The sequence below is a fragment of the Salvelinus fontinalis genome, chromosome 32 (genome assembly GCF_029448725.1).
Source record: "Salvelinus fontinalis isolate EN_2023a chromosome 32, ASM2944872v1, whole genome shotgun sequence".
NCBI lineage: Eukaryota > Metazoa > Chordata > Actinopteri > Salmoniformes > Salmonidae > Salvelinus > Salvelinus fontinalis.
In genome coordinates, this window is record NC_074696.1 from 13,790,213 (window position 1) to 13,816,332 (window position 26,120).

The following is a 26,120-nucleotide window of genomic DNA, read 5'->3' on the forward strand; positions in this document are numbered from 1 at the left end:
TGTCTTGACTGTGTGCTTAGGGGCATTGTAATGTTGGAAGGTGAACCTTTGCCCCAGTCTGAGGTACTGAGCGCTCTAGAGCCGGTTTCCATCAAGGATCTCTCTGTGCTTTGCTCCGTTCATCTTTCCCTCGATCCTGACTAGTCTCCCAGTACCTGCCGCTGAAAAACATTCCCACAGCATGATGCTACACCCACCATTCCGCACCGTAGGGATGGTGCCAGGTTTCCTCCAGACGTGACGCTCGGCATTCAGGCCAAAGAGTTCAATATTTGTCTCATCAGACCAGAGAATCTTGTTTCTGAAGGTCTGAGAGTCCTTTAGATGCCTTTTGGCAAACTCCAAAGGGCTGTCAAGCGCCTTTTACTGAGGAGTGGCTTCCACCTGGCCACTCTACCATAAAGGCCTGATTGGTGGAGTGCTGCAGAGATGGTTGTACTTCTGGAGCTCTGTCAGAGTGACCATCGGGTTCTTGGTCACCTCCCTGACCAAGCACATTCTCCCCCGATTGCTCAGTCAGAACTAGGAAGAGTCTTTGTGGTTCCAAACTTCTTCCATTTAAGAATGATGGAGGCCACTGTGTTCTTGGGGACCTTCAATGCTGCAGAAATGTTTTGGAACCCTTCCCCAGATGTGTGCCTTGACACAATCCTGTCTCTGAGCTCTACAGACAATTCCTTCGACCTCATGGCTTGGTTTTTGCTCTGACATGCACTGTCAAATGAGGGACCTAATATAGACAGGTGTGTGCCTTTCAAAATCATGTCCAATCAATATTATTTACCACAAGTGAACTCCAATCAAGTTGTAGAAACATCTTAAGGATGATCAATTGAAACAGGGTGCACCTGACCTCAATTTCACATCCCATAGCAAAGGGTCTGGAATTCTGAATACTTATGCAAATATGTTATTTCGGTTTATTATTTTTTTATACATTTGCAAAAAAAAAAAACTGTTTTGATTTGTCATTATGAGGTAAAAAAAAGTTATTTATATCAATTTTAGTACAAGGCTGTAATGTAAAAAATTTGGAAAAAGGGAAGGGGTCTGAATAATTTTGATGTCATTGTACGTAATGCATACAATATAGGCTATTTGGTGAAAAGGTAGACAATGGTATTTGAAGTAGGTATTTAGACTACACAAATGCAACATCTACCATTCACCACCAACCACACTGAGCCATTAGACCACATTCTCAATTATGTGGTGGGTGTAAACATTTAAGCTAAGTGCTCTTGACATGCCACCCAGAAAGCATTAGGCCTAGTGGTTAGAGGGGTATTCCAGACAGACTGGGGAGGCTGTGACATCTATTCCCTCTGGAGTCATTCAGAGTCCTCACATAGCTCAGCTGTTAGCTTCAACCAAGGCAGACTATCAGACTAAACAAATAGCTCGCAGGTGGGTCATCACAGTCCATCTCCCCCTCAACAGACCACAACGTTGTGGAAGGTTTAGATAGAAATACAGTATGAAGGACATTCATGCCTCTCTGGCATGTATACTTAACAAAAATATGCAACAATTTCAATGATTTTACTGAGTTACAGTTCATATACGGAAATCAGTCAATTGAAATGAATATCAGGCCCCAATCTATGGATTTCACATGACTGGGTATGAACACAGCCAATCAGAATGAGTTTTTCCCCCACAAAAGGGCTTTAATACAGACAGAAATGCTTCTCAGTTTCATCAGCTGTCCGGGTGGCTGGTCTCAGATGATCCTGCAGGTGAAGAAGCCAGATGTGGAGGTCTTGGGCTGGCGTGGCTACACATGGTCTGTGGTTGAGAGGCCGGTTGGACGTACTGCCAAATTCTCTAAAATGAAGTTGGAGGTGGCAACCGCTCTGGTGGACATTCCTGCAGTCAGCATGTCAATTCCACGCTCCCTCAAAACTTGAGACATCTGTGGCATTGTGTTGTGTGACAAAACTGAACATTTTATTTTATTGTCCCCAGCGCAAAGTGCACCTGCGTAATGATCATGTTTAATCAACTTCTTGATATGCCACACCTGTCAGGTGGATGAATTATCATGGCAAAAGTGAAATGCTCACTAATAGGGATGTAAACAAATTTGAGCACAACATTTTAGAGAAATAAGCTTTTTGTGCGTATGGAACATTTTGGGGATACTTTATTTCAGCTCATGAAACATGGGACCAACACTTTACGTGTTGCGTTTATATCACATCAACTCTATCCATGACATTTCTATCTGCAAAGTTCCACACTGTTTGCCCGCTGAAGGTGCACCAGTTTTTCATCTTGCCTGCCTAGCAAACACATCACTGTATACTAAGTAGTATGCAAGTTTAGTTTGGAGATCGGAATAAAATGTGTCTTTGTGTGAGTGAAACATGACCGAACTAAGTGAGCAGCTATATCGGATGTCTCAGTGCTCTGCCAGGGAGCGAGGGAGTCAGAGAGAGCACACGCAACATACCACCCTAACAGGCATGTTGAGTCTACACCAGACCCACCTAACGTGATTGCACCGTATCAGGTTTTTATGAGACGCCATTAACCTGCCAGTGTGACTGAACCCAGAGGAAGCGGTCAAAGAAAGACGGTTGCCATTTTGTGCCCCTCCAGCCTAAACGGAATGGAACTAAACTCAGGTGTAAGTTAACAAATAGCTGGACTATATGGAATGTACTACAAAATGCAAGGACCAGTGTTTCCCCTAGGATTTCTTTCAGCAGTGGTGGCAGAGTTAGCGGGGCAGGGAATAGGGTTTTCCTGGGGCACACATCTACATAATAAATAAAATAGATATACAGTGCCATCGGAAAATATTCAGACCCCTCGACTTTTTCACACATTTTGTTACGTTACAGCCTTTATCTAAATTGGATTAAATAAAACAATTTCCTCAGCAATCTACACACAATACTGCATGATGACAAAGCGAAAATAGTTTTTTTGAAATGTATTAAAAAAATAAAAATAAAATCCATATAAGTTTTCAGACCCTTCGCTATAAGACTCGAAATTGAGCTCAGTTGCATCCTGTTTCCATTGTTCATCCTTGAGATGTTTCTACAACTTGATTGGAGTCCTCTTGTGGTAAACTATATTGATTGGACATGATTTGGAAAGGCACACACCTGTCTATAGTAGGTCCCTCAGTTGACAGTGCACGCCAGAGCAAAAACCTAGCCATGAGGTCGAAGGAATTGTTCGTAGAGCTCAGAAACAGGATTGGGTCGAGGCACAGATCTGGGGAAGCCCAGATCTGTGCCTCGACACAATCCTGTCTCTGAAGGGTACCAATTAATTTCAGTAGCATTGAAGGACCCCAAGAACACAGTGGCTTCCATCATTCTTAAAAGGAAGAAGTTTGGAACCACAAAGACTCTTCCTAGAGCTGGCCGCCCGGCCAAACTGAGCAAATAGGGGAGAAGGGCCTTGGTCAGGGAGGTGAACAAGAACCCGAAGGTCACTCTGACAGAGCTCTAGAGTCACTCTGTGGAGATGGGAGAAACTTCCAGAAGGACAACCATCTCTGCAGCACTCCACCAATTAGGCCTTCATGGTAGAGTGGCAAGACGGAAGCCACTCCTCAGTAAAAGGCATATGACAGCCCGCTATGAGTTTGCCAAAAGGCACCTAAACTCTTAGACCATGAGAAACAAGATTCTCTGGTCTGATGAAACCAAGATTGAACTCTTTGGCCTGAATGCCAAGCGTCACGTCTGGAGGAAACATGGCAGCATCCCTACGGTGAAGCATGATGGATGAATGTTTTTCAGTGGCAGGGACTGGGAGACTAGTCAGGTTCGAGGTACACATGAAAAGAGCAAAGTACAGAGAGATCCTTGATGACAACCTGCTACAGAGCACTCAGGACCTCAGACTGGGGCGAAGGTTGACCTTCCAAAAGGACAACGACCCTAAGCACACAGGAGTGGCATCGGGACAAGTCTCTGAATGTCCTTGAGTGGCCTAGACAGAGCCCGGACTTGAACATCTCTGGAGTGACCTGAAAATAGCTTTGGAGCAACACTCCCCGTCCAACCTGACAGAGCTTGAGAGGATCTGCAGAGAAGAATGGGAGCAACACCCCAAATACAGGTGTGCCAAGTTTGTAGCGTCATACCCAAGAAGACTTAAGGCTGTAATTGCTGCCAAAGGTTCTCCAACAAAGTACTGAGTAAAGGGTCTGAATAATTATGTAAATGTAATACTTCTGTTATATATACACACACACACATATACATACGCTTCAATTTCAATCAAATTTCCTCAATTTTAGAATATGGCTGTAAAGTAAAGGGGTCTGAATACATTCCGAAGGCACTATCTATCTATCTATCTATCTATCTATCTATCTATATCTATATCTATATATATATATATTTATTTATTTATTTTGTTGCAGTGGCGGCCTCGATTTAGCAGCGGCGGTGTGTAGCTGCTAAATGCATACAGGGGAAACACTGAGGGACCATTCATTTTCAGTGACCCTGGTGCAATTCCTCGCCACAAACATCCACGATGCAGCGTTCTCCACCTGGCATAGCCTACGCGGCTTGGGTGGCTGCTTAGAATGCCTGACGGGTTACGGACCCAAAATAGACCAGAGTGAGGGGATGGAGTCAACACAGACAGTGTGAGGAGGAAGAGTGATAACTCCCTAAATGGTAGAACTAAAACAGGACAAGCAGCTAATACATCTATAGAGAGCTCCAGTCAATCTATACTACGGCCCCCGTCTCAATGCTTAGGGTCAGTAAATAGTCAAAAGAGAAATTAGACCAAAAATGACAAAAATAAATGTAAAAAATTGAATTTTAAACTGGAATTACAGGTCGCTGGCTGTTTTGGTACAGTGGGTAAGACAACTTGATCTATGACTTTTAAGAGTAAAACAGTAAATACTGTAACAATGGGAGAGGCTTGGCCTCCATTAATGAAAAATGTAACTAGATTTAGCAGTTTAACTCTTACATCATCTTATAAATGTTTCAAATTATAGCCAAATAAAGAATTGAATGGCTGGTAAGACCTCTTAAGATACAATGATGCCATCAATCAGAAATGGCTATTGCGTAACTCAACAAGCCCAGGCAAAGTTAGATGAGTTTGAATAAGGAGTGGCTATGTTGGCCTTGCTTGTTGCAGTCTTGACAGTTGAATAAAGTGCAATGCAATGCATAAGACACACATGTAACAGTCGGGGAAAGTTACCACCCTATGGCTAAGGATGGGGCTCTGACTGTTACTATCGTAAACATGGTGTCAGTGTTTTCATCCAGATTCACTGTAAAAAGTCTGAGCACGTCTTACAAGAGAGACAACAGGAAAATGTACATGAACAACGATGAGTCTTGTCAAATATAGTTTGAGCGGTCTGACTTTCAAAAGTGCGTCAGGATTGAGCCATCAACCTTAGCAGCAATCAATTGAAAACAAGTCTGTTTTCTGTTAACAAATGTTTTGTTTTCAGTGCCAAACTAATAGAAATGTTCATGGGCTAATGTGTGTATATTACTGTGTAACTTGGTTCAAGTCTATCATGGCTTGTCTTGAAAAGGAGACACTTTCTTGGAGCCACTGTGTATGTAGCCAACAGTTCAGTCTGAGGCTGTGTGGTGGTCTGTTGTCCTTAGGAGCTGAGTAGAAACAGATATGGTAACTAGCTCCCTGGGGTAACAGCTTAGACATTCACACACACACACATAAATAAAAGACTCCAGCAGAACACCTTCTGAGCGGTGCCTCGGCTCTCACGGCTCCGGGGCCTCCCACTGGGTGCACACGGGTGTGCTTGGGTCTCCTCCATCACTAGAGGACTGCGCCTCACTGCTTGGCCAGGTACACCTCCATGTTGTGGAGGTCTACCTGAGTCATCCTGTCAGTCTTGTCTCAAAGATTAAGCCGTGCAAGTCTTAGTACACACAGCCGGTCAAGTGAAACGTCAAATGGGTCATTAAATCAGTTACGGTTCCTTTGCTCAAACGTTACTTGGATGACTGCAGCAGTTATAGAGCTAATAAATGTCAACGGGTGCTGACCTTTGGGGATGCATGCATTTATTCAGACCCATGCAGGGTACTCTCGGGCACCACAAACGCTTTTGGTGACTCTATAACTTCGACTGGTGACGTCTACTTTGAATGTCTGCCCTATCAACGGTACTTTCTGTGCCTACCATGGTGATAGGGAATCTGGGTTAGATTCCAGGGAGGGAGCCTAAGAAACAGCTACCACATCCAGGGAAGGAAGCGGGCGGGCAAATTACCCACTCCGACTCGGGGAGGTAGTGACGAAACAATAACAATACAGGACTCGAGGCCCTTCAGTTGGAATGAGTACATTTTAAATTCTTTAATGACCATTACTTATGTGTAGAAGTTCCATTTCACAGTAGTCAGAAAACTTCTGAAAGTGTCATTAATTACGTTTTAATGGTAAAATTTGACTTCCTGTTGTGTATTGTCCTATGGGGTGACATAATGTCCTATGGGGTGACATAATGTCCTATGGGGTGACATAATGTCCTATGGGGTGACATAATATCCTATGGGGTGACATAATATCCTATGGGGTGGCATAATATCCTATGGGGTGACATAATATCCTATGGGGTGGCATAATATCCTATGGGGTGACATAATATCCTATGGGGTGACATAATGTCCTATGGGGTGACATAATGTCCTATGGGGTGACATAATGTCCTATGGGGTGACATAATGTCCTATGGGGTGACATAATGTCCTATGGAGTGAAGCCAACAAATAAGGGAAAAAAGTTGTTGTCTTGAACAAAATGTAAAAATTATTGTTAAGCATGAGGCATGCTTGTTCACTGAACCATAAACAATTCATGGACCTGCACCTGTGGAGCGGTCGTTAAGACACTACCAGCTTACAGACGGTAGGCAATTAAGGTCACAGTTAAACAACTTAAGAGGTCTTTCTACTGACTCTGAAAAACACCAAAAGAAAGATGCCCAGGGTACCTGCTCAACTGTGTGAACGTGCCTTAGGCATGCTGCAAGGAGGTATGAGGACTGCGGATGTGGCCATGACAATAAATTGCAATATCCGTACTGTGAGACGCCTAAGACAGCGCTACAAGGAGACAGGTCGGACAGCTGATCGTCCTCGCAGTGGCAGACCATTATAACAACACCTGCACAGGATCGGTACATCACACATGCGGGACAGGTACAGGATGGTAACAACAACTGCCCGAGTTACACCAGGAACACACAATCCCTCCATCAGTGCTCAGACTGTCTGCTATAGGCTGAGAGAGGCTGGACTGAGGGCTTGTAGGCCTGTTGTAAGGCAGGTCCTCACCAGACATCACCGGCAACAACGTCACCTATGGGCATAAACCCACCGTCGCTGGACCAGACAGGACTGGCAAAAAGTGCTCTTCACTGACGAGTCGCGGTTTTGTCTCGGGATCGATTTGGAGGTGGAGGGTCCGTCATGGCCTGGGGCGGTGTGTCACAGCATCATCGGACTGAGCTTGTTGTCAATGCAGACATCCTCCTCCCTCATGTGGTACCCTTCCTGTAGGCTCATCCTGACATGACCCTCCAGCATGACAATGCCACCAGCCACACTGTCCTGTGCGTGATTTCCTGCAAGACAGGAATGTCAGTGTTCTGCCATGGCCAGCGAAGAGCCCAGATCTCAATCCCATTGAGCACGTCTGGGACCTGTTGGATCGAAGGGTGAGGGCTAGGGCCATTCCCCCCCAAAAATGTCAGGGAAATTACAGGTGCCTTGGTGGATGAGTGGGGTAACATCTCACAGCAAGAACTGGCAAATCTGGTGCAGTCCCTGAGGAGGAGATGCACTGCAGTACATAATGCAGCTTGTGGCCACACCAGATACTGACTGTTACTTTTGATTGTGACCCCCCCTTTGTTCAGGGACACATTATTAAATTTCTGTTAGTCACGCGTCTGTGGAACTTCTTCAGTTTATGTCTCAGTTGCTGAATCTTGTTATGTTCATACAAATATTTACACATGTTAAGTTTGCTGAAAATAAACGCAGTTGACAGTGAGAGGATGTTTTTTTTTTTGCAGATTTCTTTTAAATTTTAATTACTTTAATTTTAGAAAAAAAATATTTTTCCACTTTCGTTTGGACAATTGGCAACTACCCATATATACAGAGTATCCCCCTCTCGTCCCCTTTCACTCAGGTAATCAAACAGAAGGCTTATTCATCACAGACAGCCTGCCCTTTCTCCACTGCAGTGAGAGAGCGAGAGAGTATTTAGTTTAACCTCCAGGTTTAAACTATAGTTTCCCCTACAGTCCCAAGAGGAGACATTGCCGCAGTGGCAGCCAAGAGCTCTACCCCACACACACACACACACACTTCCTCTTCCTCCCAGTCCAAGCCATCGGTGTAATGCGATGGCATGGACATTATGTCATGATGTAATTCTTGTCTCAACAGCCCAGAAGCTGATGGCATTATGGCAGGAATGCCCAGTCATGACAAACTGACCATGTATTGGCCCTGGGATAAGCCCAGGCTTGGCATAACACACCTTCTACATCAATGCACAAATGTATTCACTGCCAAAGGAAGGGTACTGACTGCACATAGTGAATGTTAGAAGGTTGACTGTACATAGAAGCAGGTTAGAAGGTTCAATGTCAACATAGAGCTTTGAATACCCTGGCTCCAAACACTAATCTACATCAAGCTGGACTAGCGTCCTGTCCAGAGGGTGTACTTGTACATCAAGCTGCCTCAAGCTACTGAAACAGGAGCTGGACTAGCATCCTGTCCAGAGGGTGTACTTTTACATCAAGCTGCCTCATGCTACTGAAACAGGAGCTGGACTAGCGTCCTGTCCAGAGGGTGTACTTGTACATCAAGCTGCCTCATGCTACTGAAACAGGAGCTGGACTAGCATCCTGTCCAGAGGGTGTACTTTTACATCAAGCTGCCTCATGCTACTGAAACAGGAGCTGGACTAGCGTCCTGTCCAGAGTGTGTACTTGTACATCAAGCTGCCTCATGCTACTGAAACAGGAGCTGGACTAGCGTCCTGTCCAGAGGGTGTACTTGTACATCAAGCTGCCTCATGCTACTGAAACAGGAGCTGGACTAGCGTCCTGTCCAGAGGGTGTACTTGTACATCAAGCTGCCTCATGCTACTGAAACAGGAGCTGGACTAGCGTCCTGTCCAGAGGGTGTACTTGTACATCAAGCTGCCTCATGCTACTGAAACAGGAGCTGGACTAGCGTCCTGTCCAGAGGGTGTACTTGTACATCAAGCTGCCTCATGCTACTGAAACAGGAGCTGGACTAGCGTCCTGTCCAGAGGATGTACCTGTACATCAAGCTGCCTCATGCTACTGAAACAGGAGCTGGACTAGCGTCCTGTCCAGAGGGTGTACCTGTACATCAAGCTGCCTCATGCTACTGAAACAGGAGCTGGACTAGCGTCCTGTCCAGAGGGTGTACCTGTACATCAAGCTGCCTCATGCTACTGAAATAGGAGCTGGACTAGCGTCCTGTCCAGAGGGTGTACTTGTACATCAAGCTGCCTCATGCTACTGAAACAGGAGCTGGACTAGCGTCCTGTCCAGAGGGTGTACCTGTACATCAAGCTGCCTCATGCTACTGAAACAGGAGGAGATCGGCCTGAGGGGCTGGAGCCTTTCTGGCTCAGACAAGGCTTACTTATACAAGGCTTACTTATACAAGGCTTACTTCATTACTTTTGTATACTGTAAGTCAATAATCTATTCATTGCCACCCTCCAGCATATTGTATTGTAGATCTCCTGACAGGCGTAGATTATCTAAGGCTATAGTAGGATAATCTTTCCAGATTTAGTGTTTAACTTAAAACCATTATGCTCTTGACATTTCACTGTTAAGTTAGGTGAGTGTTTGACATCTTGTGATCAAATAGTGGGGCATGGAATCACTTTAATACTTTCATTCACTAATGATGACAAAAGGGATAGCACCAAAGGGTGTAGACTGCTGAACAGGGGTGTAGAACTAGACAGAGGACAAGCAGCTACACACACACACACACACACACACACACACACACACACACACACACGACAACTGGGTTACTAGTGCACATTTTTAGCAAAACACATTCAATGCTGTATTTTTATTGAGCAAGTTTACTTAACCCAACCCATATCTGTTTCTACTCAGGTCTTTAGGACAATGGGCTGTCACACAGCCTCAGACTGAACTGTCGGCTACATACACAGTGGCTCCAAGAAAGTGGCTCCTTTTCAAGACAAGCCGTGATAGATAGACTTTAACCAAGTTACACAGTAATATACACACATTAGCCCATGAACATTTATATTAGTTTGGCACTGAAAACAAAACATTTCCTAACATTTGTTAGCAAATAACAAGAGTTTTGTTTACAACTGAACGCTACAACAGCACGTTAGTCAAAAGGGCAACACTTACCAGACTCCACAACAAGACAGAGGCCAGAGAAATGCCAAAATCATGCAATCCGTTCTCTGCACTATTCACCTGTGCAGACTATGGCGTCATTGTAACCTTTTTAACCTTCGCGAAATTCAGATAAAAACGCAGGATTATATAGATTAATTGGTGACGTCCTACAGTCAAAGGAAAAAGTTGATAAAAACCGGGCATATTGAACTGAAAAATTGGTGTAGCAGCCTCTTATGGTAGTGGTATGCTATGCTGCAGGCAGAGATCATTTCTCAATCTCGGCTGCCATCTAGTGGGCAAATACAGTCCGTGTCAAATCAGCGCCATTGGGTCAGAATACAGTATATAGTTGACTGGATTACAGATAATACCCCATCAAAATAAAAAGGTGAAATAAGAGAAATGTTGAACTATTATATTGGAGAGTTATCTTTGAATTGCATTTGAAGGGTTAAAGGCATAACCATCATACAAACATGTATATTTCATGGATCTAACCGTTGGATAAATTGTGCATCTTTATCAGATTCTTGGAATACGTAGAAATGCTCTCTAGTCATTGGCACACATTCTTATCTTGTCATGCTTATCTAATCATACAACTTCCCCAATTCCTCCAAAATTCCAACCGATCACAGGCTAAAATGCCATAATAGGCTGTAGTTCCATGTAATAACTTTGTTTCTGAGCAGGTTTACATTCCAATAACATTTTATGTAACACATACTGTGGGTGGGCTCCAGGCATAAGCGACATAAACCGTAGTGCCCCCCTCCGACAAAAACAAATAAACAATAATTAGGAACTCAATGTACTGTTGAGTTAGAACAGTGGAATACACAAAGTTGTAGTTCTAAATCTGGTTGTGCCGCAGCAGTTTTTCTCCTGTTAAATCGGTCATTGAAAGTCCCGAGTGGCGCAGCGGTTCTCAGTGCGAGCAGCGTCACCACATATCCTGGTTTGATTCCAGGCTGTATCACAACCGGCCGTGGTTGGGAGTCCCATAGGGCGGCGCACAATTGGCCCAGCGTCGTCCGGGTTTGGCCGGGGTAGGCCGTCATTGTAAATAAGAATGTGTTCTTAACTAACTTGGCTAGTTACATAAAGGTATAAAAAAAAACTGACAGTCACTCAAATTAGCCATGTCAGCGAACAATTTTTATATTGGTAAATTAGTCTAGCCAGCTATCTGAATTTGTAGTACTCATGGCCGACTCTGGGTGTGACTTCATCCACTTCCACATGAAAGCATGTGTTTCTCCCACAATGTCTGAAAGCACGTAAACAATCAACCTTATAGCAGAAGCAGGTCATGGCCAAACACACATGTACACACGTAGACATACACACACAGACAGGCTAATATTTGAATAACCTAACTATAAAGATTAAATAGGCTAAACGGCAAAATACACTGATACATTTCACATTTAAATTGGGCCATTCGTCTCAAAATGTAAATGTATTGTAATGACCTGACTAGATCATAAATGAACAATTGTCCAGACAGAGGCTTGAGTTTGCGAATTGACGGTTTATTAAACCAACTTTACACAGGCTACTGTTTGGCCGTAGCCCACGCCAAATAAATGACAGATAACCCACAAGCCAATCGTGACCTTCTCTTGTGAAGCCCAGACGTAAGAGAGAACAAAGGCTGAACCTGGTCTTAACTTCCAATGCTCCATCCCCCTGCCCAACCCCCCTCCACGCCACTCCGCCAACCACCAGGATGCCCGGCATCAGAACATTCCAGGCATTCCCGTGATTGGCAGATAGCAGGTTGATTGACATGTCGGACCCCGCGAACACTGGGTACTGGTCAGTACAACACAACCACCTACTAGCCTAACACATAACACACAGCTGTCTGTGCGGGTCGCTACAGTATTCTTTAGATTACTTTTATTTATTTTTAAATCGCCCTGGGATATGAGTGATCCTCTTCCGAAGTTTACATTTAAAATGGCTAGGGTAAGGGTAGGATTTAGGGTAGGAACGTCCCAAAGATTTCGTTCAGCACTAGTCGCTACCTGAGTTCCACCGGCTCATCGCTCAGTGATGTGCGCAGGCGCCGTTTTGGAAGTAATGGCCGTGTTCGAGAGGGTTAAAATCGCAATGTATCATGGGTAAATTTTGACTGAATGATCTACAATTAGTGGTGAGTCGTTATTTATGATGAAACGTGATTTGTAAATAAGTCAATCGGCAGTCGCTTTCAGTCATTTTGATGCTCTCGAACACGGCCAATACTTGCCAATAAGATCCGTGTTGTTGGGTTTCCACTAGATATCACAGCCACAAAGTTATATCGTAGAAATGTATGAAAACAAAAATGAGCATTTTGGTCTTCATTCAAGGTTAGGTTTAGGCATAAGGTTAACAGCGTGGTAAAAGTTACGGTTAAGGTCAAGTTTAAAATCACATTTTAAGAAGGCAAATTGTATAAATGGGCGGGGTTTATGACTTTGTGGCTGGGGTAACTAGTGACGACTGTGTTGTCATAATCACCCACCCGAGTGGCTGCAGGGTGATTCTCCTATTGTACAGAATAGGATAGGGGGAACCATGGCGTACTTGCGAGGCCCCCCATCTAATATCCAACGCACAGACAATATGAATTGTGCGCGATTTTTGTGCTGAACCAAGATCCTCTATTTTTAAAACCAGGACCTCGGATTATTTCTACGCGCACCATTTTGATCGAAGCGGTCCATGATGGAGCACATCCGAACGCCAAAGGTAAGCCAACCCTATATTTTAATTTCCATCCTATTCTTTGAGTATAGATATTCCTATTCCTAAATGAAACCGCATTTCAGTTCAGTCTTCTAAAGATGTGACAACGTTGCTGATTAGTGCCATCCCCTTTCTCATGTATCCAACGGCCCGTATATTCAGGGTTCCTGAAGATATAACAATGATATTCTCCGCAATGTATTTTCCTGGTTAAACTGTTACAAAAATTAACACTCAAAAACATAGCTCATATGATGGCATGGCTGTAAATCTTTACATTCGAATTTGCACAATCCGTTTCATTCTTGTCCTGGCTTCTTGATGTTTATTCTAGTCTGCCGCGGGCATTTCTCCACTGTGGATTCTAGTATAAAGGCAATAGGCCTCAATAAGGACACATTGTTACAGAATCCTGCGGTAGGTTACTTCAATGAAACAGTTCTAACATTCCAGAATGCCAGACATTCATATCTACAACGACAACATGTGTAAACATTGAGTTCTATAATAACCTTGTTTTTATGAGAAGATATACCTCCACCAAGACAGTCAGTCACACACTACATTATAGCCTATAGATATGATTACATTCCGTTTTGACCCCATTTATACTCGTGTGTGTGTTTTTGTGTCTGTGGCCCTATAGGTGGAGAATGTCCGCCTGATTGACCGTATGGCCCCTAGGAAAGCCACGGTGGGGACGCTATACCTCTCTGCCACACACACCATCTTCGTGGAGAACAATCCAGAGACACGCAGAGAGACTTGGGTAGGAGCTAGGAAGTGATACCAGTTGTTTCGACAGACCCCATTCTGACACGAGACCTATCACAAGTCGTCTGGCCTGACACTGTTCTGACACAACCCCCCTATCTACCCTGTGTGTGGCTTCCTTCCTGCCTTCTCAGGAAGATAGTATTGATTTGCTCCGGCACTTTGGAGACTCACCTCAAGTCAATGGACCACATCCAATACATTTCCTCTTTAATGGATATCTCCTTCATACACATGTGAGATTTGTCGGTGTATTTAGGCCTACTGAAGTGAACAGGAGTGGAACCCTTTTCTCAGGGCCGGATTCCCGAACAGGCACAGATGGTGGGGGCCCCCCTGGAGGTCGTGGGCCCCCAGATAGCATATGATAGCAACATTTGTAGAATTACAGGAAATCAGCTTCAAAATCTTCTAAATTGTCTCTCAGCCTCATGAAAAAAATTGGAGAATAGCAGGAAATTAGCTTTAAAACTAAAAAACAAATTCTCAGCCTCATGGCATAATGTGAACAAGAGCATGATGAGCTATAAAATAGCACATTTTCTTCCCAGCCCCATGCCAACAAAGTGTAGAAATGCAGGAAATTTGCTTTAAAACTGCAACATGTTCTCTTATCCTCATAAAAACTATAGTTTAGTAAAAATGTAATTTGTCAGTTATTAAATGCATTTCTTATCATAACACCCAACTAATACTTATGTAATAATGTCTGCTGTCCATTATTGACAGACGACTGCTGCGGTTGAGTAATCTGAATGAAAATTTTAAAAAACAACAACAAAAAACTTGCCTACCCTTCCACTTCCAGAATTTTTATATTTTCAACTTAGCAATAGATGCCACTGTGACAGCCGGCCCCCTTCCCATTGGCCCTAACCCTTCGATATTTGCAGATCTGAGGGATATGGATAGGTATCAGCAGTATAGTGGTAGAGCTTCCACCATATTGCCATCCCCTTACAGATCTGCAAACGTCAAAGGGTTAGTTGTTGCCGAGGGGAAGGGAGCGAATTGGGACCGTCTGTGAGAGTTCTCGGTTGTCGTTGACAGGTGCTCCACAGCATGGTGGCCAGTGTGGAGCGGCCGCCAACCACCCCTTCAGGAAGCCACCTGGTCGTCCACACTAAGAACTTCCAGGTGGTTCAGCTGCTCATCCCCCAGGAGAGGGACGCCATGGATGTCCAGGCCTCGCTCGCACGCCTCTCTCGCCCAGGTGAGAGAGACTATCACCTTTCAGAGCCCATTCACCTGGGTCCTGCTCAGTAGGGAGAACACTCTTTGAATTGGAATGGAACAAGGAGGTACTGCCAGGAGCATACCACCTGGCCACTGCTGGCTTGCCTCTGAAGTTAAGCAGGGTTGGTCCTGGATGGGAGACCAGATGCTGCTAGAAGTGGTATTGGAGGGCCAGTAGGAGGCACTTTTTCCTCTGGTAAAAAAGAAATAAATATATATACAGTGCATTTGGAAAAGTATTCAGACCCCTTGACTTTCTCCACAGTTTGTTACGTTACAGCCTTATTCTAAAATGGATTCAATTATTTTTTCCCTCATCAATCTACACACAATACCCCACAATGACAAAGCGGAAACAGGCTGTGGTAAATACAATTGATTGGACATGATTTCGAAAAGCACACACCTGTCTATATAAGGTCCCACAGTTGACAGTGCATGTCAGAGCAAAACCACGCCATGCGGTCTGGGGAAGGTTACCAAAAAGAACACAATGGTCTCCATCATTCTAAAAATGGAAGAAGTTTGGAACCACCAAGACTCTTCCTAAAGCTGGCCACCCGGCCAAACTGAGCAATCAGGGGAGAAGGGCCTTGGTCAGGTAGGTGAACAAGAACCCTATGGTCACTTTGACAGAGCTCTAGAGTTACTCTGTGGAGATAGAAGGACAACCATCTCTGCAGCACTCCACCAATCAGACCTTAACGGTAGAGTGGCCAGACAGAAGTCACTTCTCAGTAAAAGGCATATGACAGCCTGCTTGGAGTTTGCCAAAAGGCACCTAAATACTCTTAGACCATGATAAACAAGATTCTTTGGCCTGAATGCCAAGCGTCAAGTCTGGAGGAAACCTGGCACCATCCCTACGACGAAGCATGGTGGTGGCAGCATCATGCTGTGGGGATGTTTTTCAGCGGCAGGGACTGGAAGACAGGTCAGGATTGAGGGAATGATGAACAGAACAAAGTACAGAGATCCTTGATGAAAACCTTCTCCAGAGCGCTCAGGACCTCAGACTGGGCTGAAGGTTCACCTTCCAACAGGACACTAAGCACAAAGCCAAAACAATGCAGGAGTGGCTTCGGAACAAGTCTGTAAATATCCTTGAGTGGCCCAGCCAGAGCCCGGACTTGAACCCGATCAAACATCTCGAGAGAGACCGGAAAATAGCTGTGCAGCGACGCTCCCCATCTAACCTGACAAATCTTGAGAGGATTTGCAGTGAAGAATGGGAGAAACTCCCCAAATAGAGTTGTGCCAAGCTTGTAGCGTCATACCCAAGAAGACTCAAGGCTGTAATCGCTGCCAAAGGTGCTTCAACAAAGTACTGAGTAAATGGTCTGAATACTTATGTTAATGTGATATTTCCGTTTTTTTTTTGTGTTTTTTTATACATATGCAAACATTTCTAAAAACCTGTTTTTGCTTTGTCATTATGGATTATTTTGGGTAGATTAATGAGGGAAAAAACAATTTAATGAATTTTAGAATAAAGCTGTAACGTAACAAAATATGGAAAAAGTCAAGGGGTCTGAATACTTTTCGAATGCACTGTATATATAAAAAACATATTTTATCCCAATGCCCCAGGGACATTGCCCTGTTTATGGTGTCGTCTTTCGGATGGGACGTTAAAGGGAGTCCTTACTCTATGGTCACTAAAGATCCCATGACACTTATCGTACGAACTGAAAGGTTCCAAGATCGAATCCCTGAGTTGACAAGGTAAAAATCTGTCGTTCTGCCCCGGAACAACCCACTGTTCCTAGGCTGTCATTGAACACAAGAATTTGTTCTTAACTGACTTGCCTCATTACATAAATACCATCATGGCCACCTAATCATTCCCAGCTTCCAATTGTCTCATTCATCCCCTGTAATTATCCCCCAGGTCGATGCTGTTCTTCTGTCAACTTACCTGGTAAAATTGAAAAAAACATACTACCTGAATTGTTGTTTTAACAGCAGAGGGTGTAGATTGGTACATAAGAGTGCAGCGGTCAGGATGCTCTTGGATCAGTTTGCCCTGCTGATCACGACCCTGGGCTTCGTGTGTTCAGGAGGGTGTACTGTACGTTTTCAGGGTTAGGTTCACCTCTCAAAGGTTATGGGCATAAGGGGAGTTGGACCAGTGGCCCAGTAACAGCAGTAACAGCGGTTTGTTGTCTATATCTGCGGTACTGCAAGAAACCCTGTCCCCAGTGGGATAGTAACGTTGATGAAATGGGTTTCTGTCCTGTTTGAATGACTCACTTGTTCAATGGATGCCGATGGCAGTGACCTGTTTCTGTGACTTCAGTTAAACTGTACTGAAACAGTCCAGGCTGCCAATACATTTATTGTGTAGCGGTTAAATGAATCTGAATCATTTGTTGTGTAGTGGTTAAATGAATCTGAATCGTTTATTGTGCAGTGGTTAAATGAATATGAATCATAGTATGATCCTTTGATAGTCTGCTGTATTGTTTCTCTGTTGTCCACAAGAGATTTACTGTGAGCTCTACTGCTTGTCCTTCCATACGATCCCAACATGATTAATGATCAAATATGATCATTTGTTTCTATCTGTTTTGCCCAGAGAAATATAGCGAGCTCTACTGCTTGTCCATTAATCCCAATGCCAACAAGGAGGAGAGGGAGGAGTCCTGGAGTTTCCTAGACCTGCAGGCGGACTACAGACGCATGGGCGTGCCCAACAACCTCTGGGTCAGCACGCCAGCCAACAGCGAGTACAGGGTTAGTAGTATTACAGTCCTCTTCTGATTTTAACCTCTATAGTCCCAATCAGATAGTGAGCACAGGGTTAGTACAGTCCTCTTCTGATTTTAACCACTATAGTCCTAATCAGATAGTGAGCACAGTGTTAGTACAGTCCTCTTCTGATTTTAACCTCTATAGTCCTAATCAGATAGTGAGCACAGGGTTAGTACAGTCCTCTTCTGATTTTATAGTGAGTACAGGTTTAGTACAGTCCTCTTCTGATTTTATAGTGAGCACAGGGTTAGTACAGTCCTCTTCTGATTTTAACCTCTATAGTCCCAATCAGATAGTGAGCACAGGGTTAGTACAGTCCTCTTCTGATTTTAACCACTATAGTCCTAATCAGATAGTGAGTACAGGGTTAGTAGTATTACAGTCCTCTTCTGATTTTAACCTCTATAGTCCTAATCAGATAGTGAGCACAGTGTTAGTACAGTCCTCTTCTGATTTTAACCACTATAGTCCCAATCAGATAGTGAGCACAGAGTTAGTACAGTCCTCTTCTGATTTTAACCACTAGTCCTAATCAGATAGTGAGTACAGGGTTAGTACAGTCCTCTTCTGATTTTAACCACTAGTCCTAATCAGATAGTGAGTACAGGGTTAGTACAGTCCTCTGTTGATTTTTCTGGTTTTGATAGAGTATTGAGTTATAGTCCTGATCTGATGTTGAGTACTGGGTTTGTTCAGTCTGGGTCTGATATTGACTATTGGGTTAGTAGCAGGGGTTGGAACTGAAATAATTTTCCAATTGTTTCGTTCTGAACAGAATAAAAAAAAAATTGTTTCATTCCACTGTTCCGGCTAGCAAAATAAAGTTCTGAACCGGTTCCAAGCCAAATAAAGAAGCAGTTTATATCGTTCCTTTTTTAACCTGTGAAAACAACAGTTTTTAACAGTTAGCTCATAAAATTACTTCGCCAATCAGTGTGGATAGAGCAGGCAAGCTAGTTGTTTACATGCATGATGGACAGACAAGTGTAGCCAATGGCGCAACATGCGACTGAAATTGTGCGGGTGGGGAGAGAGCGAGAGGGTTGTGGAGGAGGAGGCTTGAAGCGAAGTTATGACATGCATTATCTGAATTATCCACAGAATTATACCTAGGAGGAGCAGCTTCTATGGAGGAACTTTGAATGTCCTTTGAGCTAGCTCGCTAACATGCTTGTGTGTGCAGAGTGGCCCCAGAATTATAAACACATCTTACTATGTTGTAGTTAATAAATCCAACGTGACACGTGATAACTAATCCTAAATTATCAGCATTGAAAAAGTTCATCCATTCTTCTCTAGCCAATGAAAAATCTCTCTCCCATTCTTCTGAATCAAGCTTGTAAAGTCAGTACAGTAGCCTGTGCTTCGTAGGGGGGAGTTAGCCAAACAAGCACACGTACAGGCAAATATTTTCAGTATGCAGGCAGACTGGACTACGTTTGAGTGGCAGAGTAAGGGCTTTGCAAAGGCGTTTTGTTGTGGAAGTAGAAAGAAAGAAAAAAATGCCTGGAAACGTAAAAGAACGTTATTAACCGGTTCTGTTCCGGAACAGTTGGGTTCATTTTTTTTCTAGGTTCCATTTCTGTTCTTTGACATTTTTTGCTCTTTTCCGGTTTTCTGTTCTATGAACCGGTTCCAACCACTGGTTAGTAGTATAGTCCTCCTCTAAATACTTTCTCTCTGTCTGCAGGTGTGTGATACGTACCCATCAGAGCTGTTTGTGCCAAAGTCGGCCACACCTCCAGTCATCGTGGGGAGCTCTAAGTTCCGGAGCCGAGGGCGTTTACCCGTCCTGACGTACTTCCATCAGGATACCCTAGTGAGTGGATGGGGCATACTATCTGGGTTGACTCTGGGGAACAGTTGTTTTATGTTTGTTTAATTTAGGTGATTCGTCATGTTTAATTCTTATGCCTGAACCAGTCATGGGTCTGAATATTGTGTTTTCTGTTTAAAAATTTCAAATGACTTTCATGACTGTTTAAATGTGGGCTTTTGCTTGGCTTGCCAAGACACACGCAGGATACTAGCACTGTATGAGTAGTGTTAAACACCACCTCTTGCTCTGAGCTGGATGTCATCACCAGTCACTTCAGCGTCTGACCCCTTCTCTCCCAGGCTGCTATCTGCCGCTGTAGTCAGCCCCTGTCCGGCTTCAGCGCTCGCTCCCAGGAGGATGAACAAATGCTGGAGGCCATCATGAAGTCCAACCCGAGCAGCGACTACATCTACGTGGTGGACACCAGGCCAAAGGTCAGAGGTCACCATAGATAGACTCTGGGGTCAGGAAGTGTTGATATACTGTAAGGTCAATGGGGGGTAATGGTACATGAATGGCGTTTTGTTTTCCTTGAAGCCTCCTTGACTTGGGTGGATATCTGATCCATCCACCGTCCACATGCTGGCTCACAGACTGTAGTCTCTCACCAGGCTTTTATCGATTTAAAGCTGAATATCAATGGGCGGCAGGTAGCCTAGCGGTCAAGAGCGTTGGGCCAGTAACCGAAAGGCCGCTGGTGCGAATCCACGAGCCAACTAGGTGAAAAATCTGTCGATGTGCCCTTGAGCGAGACACTTAACCCTAATGGCTCCTGTAAGTCGCTCTGGATAAGAGCGTCTGCTAAAAGACTAAAATGTAAATGTAATGATGTCGTCAACAGTACGTATTTGACTGTATTGTGATATAATGATTATCATCTCTCTCCAGTTGAATGCGATGGCCAACCGGGCAGCTGGAAAAGGCTATGAGAACGAGGACCACTACACCAACATCAAACTGCAGTTCATCGGCATCGAGAACATCCACGTGATGAGGAACAGCCAGCAGAAGATCATTGACGGTAATGAGTTCCTCTTTCTCTTCCAACCACGGCCAACGTTCTACTGAACGTCAGTCAGTATTCCTACTCAGTTCATGCACATAGTTGTCAGGTTCATGCATTCCTTTGGGTTGGCTTGTGAATGTCCCACATTGTGTGTGTGTGTGCATGACTGACTGCCCTCTCTTCCTGTGTTGACCCTATAGTGGGTGAACTCAAGACTCCCTCCATGGGTGACTTCCTGTTGGGGCTGGAGAGCTCCGGTTGGCTGAAGCACATCAAAGCCGTGCTGGACGCAGGCGTCTTCATCGCCAAGGTGATACACACTGGGCAGGGCGCACAAGCACACACGCACAGACACACACAATGGGTATCAATTTCAATAATGTCATACTGTGATGTGTGTGTGTGTGTGTGTGTAGGCGGTTGCGGAGGAGGGTATCAGTGTGGTGGTCCACTGTTCGGACGGTTGGGACAGGACGGCCCAGGCCTGCTCTGTAGCCAGTGTTCTCCTGGAGCCTTACTACAGGACTATGAAGGGACTCATGGTAAGGCTTTAGCTTCCGTTCATCACACACTATCTACATTCTAAATCAGGGCACATACAGACTCTCTTCTACTGTGATCCAATCCAGAGATATATTTAGCACACGTGGGGCCAGTTGTCTGGACCGTGGCGTCTCCATGAAGTATGTGCTTTAGTCCAGGACCAGACATCATCTTGGTCTGGGAAACTGGCCCGTCGGGTGCAAGAAAGACTGACTTAATCTCTTCTTCCTGTCTTTTAGCTGCTAATCGAGAGGGACTGGGTGTCGTTCGGTCACAAGTTTTCACACAGGTCAGTCCGTCCCACATGTTTGTCTAAGAACCCAATTCCTAACTCTACCGTTTGGTAGAATGAAGGTCCCTGCAGTGCCATGTATTTTACCTTCTCAAGTAGAGTCCTTCATCAGAACGAGAAGTGCATTTGTCACAGACATCATACAGCATGTTCGACCTACGCACCGGCGGAAACGTGTCCGCCATGTGTGCTGCACTCAGGTCAGGTCATAACCCCTGTGAAATTCAGCCGCTTTTGCAGCGACTGTCCGTCTCAGATTGGTTAGGATTGGTGAAGTAGAGTTATTCCACATCTTTGAGGTGTTCCAATCCAGTCTGTGCATGTTATCTTATCAGCTGAAGCCATTGGCTAGATTAAAAAGGTAACTGACCTTGATGCAATTGCCTAGAGGCATTACTGTTTAACCAGTGGGTTTTAAAATTGCCATGACAACGCTCCAGGATTACCTATTAGTTCTGTGGTGGAAATTCAACACCAGGGACACCTGAAGCCAATCTTAAAATGAATCACTCTTTATTATCAGCAAGCTGGAGAGGTTACAACAAACGGCACACCGTACAGGTCTATCAGACGCTCCGCTGGGGCAGTCCCAGCAGTTGTCTTATATACGGCTATACACAGACAAGTTATATTTGCATGATTTAGCATAATTAATTCATCACTACCGGTCGCTCGTCCATGTGACTGAGCAATACCTCACGAGGCTCTCTGTCTCTGAGATACCTCGGTTGTTCCCATAGCAATATTCTGGACATACTGTCAAGTTGAGGAACAGGGATAGTGAGGATTCCTCCATACACGATCAGTCAGTCACCTGCGTGAACCTTTCTAATTAGTTATTAGAAAGTAGCATTGAGTCGATACGTAACACTTCCCTCACAGATCTTTAAATCTGCTTAAAAGGGGCAATCAGCAGTGGCGAAAATAGAAGCTTGTTTTACTCCAACGTTTGTAGTCAAAGAAAATGTAAACAAAGACTATATAGCCTCAAAACACGGTTAAAACTATAATTTTGTTATTTTGGACGGTCAATCCTTGCATCCATAGCTCTGTCTATGAATTTGAGGGGCAGGGAGACCGCTTCGTTATTGTTTCTACTGCCGATTGCCACTTTAAACTCCTTATGAAAGTGTTTTAAGCTGCAGTCTTTCCTTCTCTGCAGGTACAACCATCTGGAAGGTGATTCTAAGGAGGTGTCCCCGGTGATAGACCAGTTCCTGGAGTGTGTGTGGCAGCTGTCAGAGCAGTTCCCCTGTGCCTTTGAGTTCAACGAGCGCTTCCTGGTCCAGCTGCACAGACACGTCTACTCCTGCCAGTACGGCAACTTCCTGGGCAACAGCCAGAAGGAGAGGAGGGACATGGGGTGAGACTGAGGGCGCCAATGTGACAGAGGTAGTTCAGTGAACCGTGCTTGTGTTACACGAATAACCTTGCCTGAGGCGTGAATACTTGTGTTAGCTCAGCGGGCTAACAACCTTGTGGTTCATAAGGCCGCTACAATCCCATTTCATGCAGGTCTCTGCCTTTCTTACAGCAAGCTCTTCTGTACTGTAACCCCTCTCATGTATCACATCTGGTGTGGTTTTCTCCAACGTTGGCCAGGTTGCGTGAGAGGACTCACTCCCTGTGGCACCAGCTGTGGAAGGACAGGGCACAGTACGCCAACCCCTTGTACAGGGCTGACCACACCCAGACTCAGGGGATGCTACGGCCAAACACCTCCCCCTACTGCTTCAAGTGAGTTACTGCACCCTCTCAGTAGACTCACTGGGAAAACAGTGATGGTTTTTATTGACTTTGTGTCTTTGGGTACATCTGAGACGAAGGGTTGTGAGTTAAAACCCTAAAATCCATCAGATGGTAGCCTGTTGTAGAAAGCACTTTACTTTATAGTACAGTTTAGATCCAGAGGGTTTGTTCAATAGTTGTAGTATGGTTTAGATCCAGAGGGTTTGTTCAGTAGTTGTAGTATGGTTTAGATCCAGAGGGTTTGTTCAGTAGTTGTAGTATGGTTTAGATCCAGAGGGTTTGTTCAATAGTTGTAGTACGGTGTATCTTGTCTCCAAGGATGTGGAAGGGCATGTATAACCGCGTGGAGAAGAGCGCGCCCCCACGCCAGACGCCCACCGACTTACTGACAGCTGTCAGGGAGGAGACTCAGCAGCTGGAGGAGGAGCTGACCAATCACCAGGAGGTAGCACCGGGAGGGACGGCCAACCCGGGCACCAAACAAGGCATACACACGCTCGCGTAACGCTCCCAATGAACGCTGCCCTTTAAGGCCAATTTAAGTTTAGCAATGTATTATTATCATTATGAATTACTATTAACTAGTTTATGCTGTTTTAACAACTATATTGTTGGGTTTTTACAGGGGAGAGGGCAAACACCAAGTCAAAGATAAGTTGAAGAAAATGTGTCTCAGAGGGGCGTTCAACAGGAGGGTTTCCGTTACATGTACAGTAGTCTGCTAGTAGTCTATAGACATAGTGATTCATTCATATTCTATCCCAGACTTACTGGTAACACTTGTCTTCATTTTTTCATCTGTCCATCTTCCAGAGGATTGCAGCCCTGATGAAGGGGGATCAAACTAAGGGTAATGCGGGTCAGAAGACCAACAAAGTGTGTGAGGAAGAATGCAGGCCAGGTGGGCTGGCTCCTCCCACTGGAGATGGCCCCTTCACTAGCCCCCCTCAGGACTATTTCCCCTCCCAGGGGGGGCCCCCGGGCCCAGCTATGACCCTGCTCTTGGGGCCCTCCAAGGGCCCTGGCCCCGACGACCTCTCCTCGGCTTGCAGCGACATGGAATCAGGCGTGGCCGACCTCAGCAGCCCCGACGACAGTAAGGACCCCGACGAGGCCGTCTACTGCACGGCCTGAGCAAAAATGGCGATCAATGAGGGGCTTGTCCGAGGGGGGGGTTGCCTTGACAATTGAATATCACAGAGGTCTCTGTTTTGAGACAGGGCCAATTGGACTGGATTTGACTTGTGATCCTTTTGTTCTGTTTTGTGTGTAGTTAGTATCTGAGCACAACGTGAGCACCTGCCGGGTATTGTGGTAACACTGGGTAGCTGTAGTGGATGTTTGAACCCCATACTAGTGTAAAATGTGAACAAAAATATTCCAGGACCAAATGTTTACAGCAAAGGCAAAATACTGGTGTGTGCAATATTTTGTCTTAAGCTATTAGGTTGAGTTAATGTACTGTACAACATTTTAAAACAGAAAAAAAACAATGTACATTTGTTTGTACTTTCCTTCAGACCAATGCATTACATTGGACAAATAGATTTCGGAGGGGTATTACCATTCTGAAGTCTGAACAAGCATATAGGCTACAATGTTTCCCAGTGGTATATCATGGTTGTGATCAGGAGGCAAAAAAAACTTCAGAAAACTATTGACCGTTTCACCTCGTTCTGCACTTATGAACACGACCCAGATAACTGTCAAACATGGCACATGTTCTTGGAACATTTATCACTACCCCATCTAGTTATGTTTACTGTCTCGTTCCAATAACCTGCCTTCTCACACAAATGAAGAACCACTGCACTTCTCAACTAGCCTGGATGAACAGAAATGGCCGCGTTGCCATGACTAGGCTTTTATTTGCTCTTGAAATGAAGTGAAAGTTGCTGCTTATTAGTAATGAATCGAGAGACGTACTCTTTCCTTTGGAAAGCCCATTGAACGGCGGTAACCTTTTCAGATGGTTATTCCCACTGCTGTGTATATTTAACTGTGTATACAAGTGCATTCACTAGCGCTGTAGTATGAACACTTAGGACACATTCGAAATGTTTCAACACCAGAGCACCACTTAGAATGCATGGCCAACAGTGGTTCAATCTGAGTGGGATGTGGGTGGGGATTTTGGAACTCAAATCTCTTTGTGATAGGTAGCATCAGTTAGCCTGTGTGCCATTCTGTTTCTGTCCTCTTGCCTACAGACGGGTTAGTTGACAACAGCACGAAAAGATGTGTGTGCGCTTCAAAGGGGCAGAAAGCCGTGTTATGGTTCTGGATGGCCAGATCACAAACTGCCATGTGGGGGATCCTAGGTGGCTCGTTTCATCTTGTTCTTGAGACCATGTCTTGTTTTGATCTATGCTAATATGGCTAACATTTGCTAGCTAACCAACAACTAACAATCTATTTGAGAGACAAGTACTCATTGTGGAACTTTGTTTTCAATAAACATTGGAGACTAAATATAGTTTACATGTTGTCAACAATCTAAGCCAACCACGTCCGTTTTGCCCCATAGTTGCACACGCGTCGGTTTTGTTGCTAACCAACCAACCCGTATGTGGAATTGTCATGGCTACATCCAATGGATATCCTTTCCACTGTCGTGTTTAGTGTTCACTGTATGTTGTAAATGACCTGAAATAAACTATTCACTGTCAAAGGGAAATTACATGTGATGTGCTGGTTTAAAGCGCGTTCTTTTACAGAACGGAATAGAGTGTACATGAGGTTGTGAACATGACTGCATTTCAGTCAC

At 44.6% G+C, this 26,120-nt stretch overlaps 1 protein-coding gene across 3 annotated transcripts; it reads left to right on the top strand.

The window, feature by feature from the left end:
* Nucleotides 1-12,583: 12,583 nt before the first annotated feature.
* Nucleotides 12,584-26,030, top strand: LOC129830785 (myotubularin-related protein 7-like). Of its 3 annotated transcripts, XM_055893507.1 has the most exons (15): nucleotides 12,584-12,602; nucleotides 13,112-13,183; nucleotides 13,827-13,949; nucleotides 15,005-15,167; nucleotides 17,769-17,926; nucleotides 19,635-19,763; nucleotides 20,063-20,197; nucleotides 20,652-20,784; nucleotides 20,970-21,079; nucleotides 21,186-21,311; nucleotides 21,552-21,601; nucleotides 22,767-22,967; nucleotides 23,207-23,341; nucleotides 23,672-23,798; nucleotides 24,167-26,030. In XM_055893507.1, the coding sequence occupies exons 2-15, from the start codon at nucleotides 13,157-13,159 to the stop codon at nucleotides 24,485-24,487; spliced, it is 1,938 nt and encodes a 645-aa protein (XP_055749482.1). In that variant the 5' UTR covers nucleotides 12,584-12,602; nucleotides 13,112-13,156; the 3' UTR covers nucleotides 24,488-26,030. The 3 variants fall into 3 exon arrangements, with proteins under 3 accessions (XP_055749482.1, XP_055749483.1, XP_055749484.1); XM_055893508.1 differs by lacking the exon at nucleotides 12,584-12,602 and having other exon boundaries at nucleotides 12,640-13,183; nucleotides 23,672-23,838; nucleotides 23,979-24,259; XM_055893509.1 differs by lacking the exon at nucleotides 12,584-12,602 and having other exon boundaries at nucleotides 12,641-13,183; nucleotides 23,672-23,838; nucleotides 24,167-24,298.
* Nucleotides 26,031-26,120: the final 90 nt, after the last annotated feature.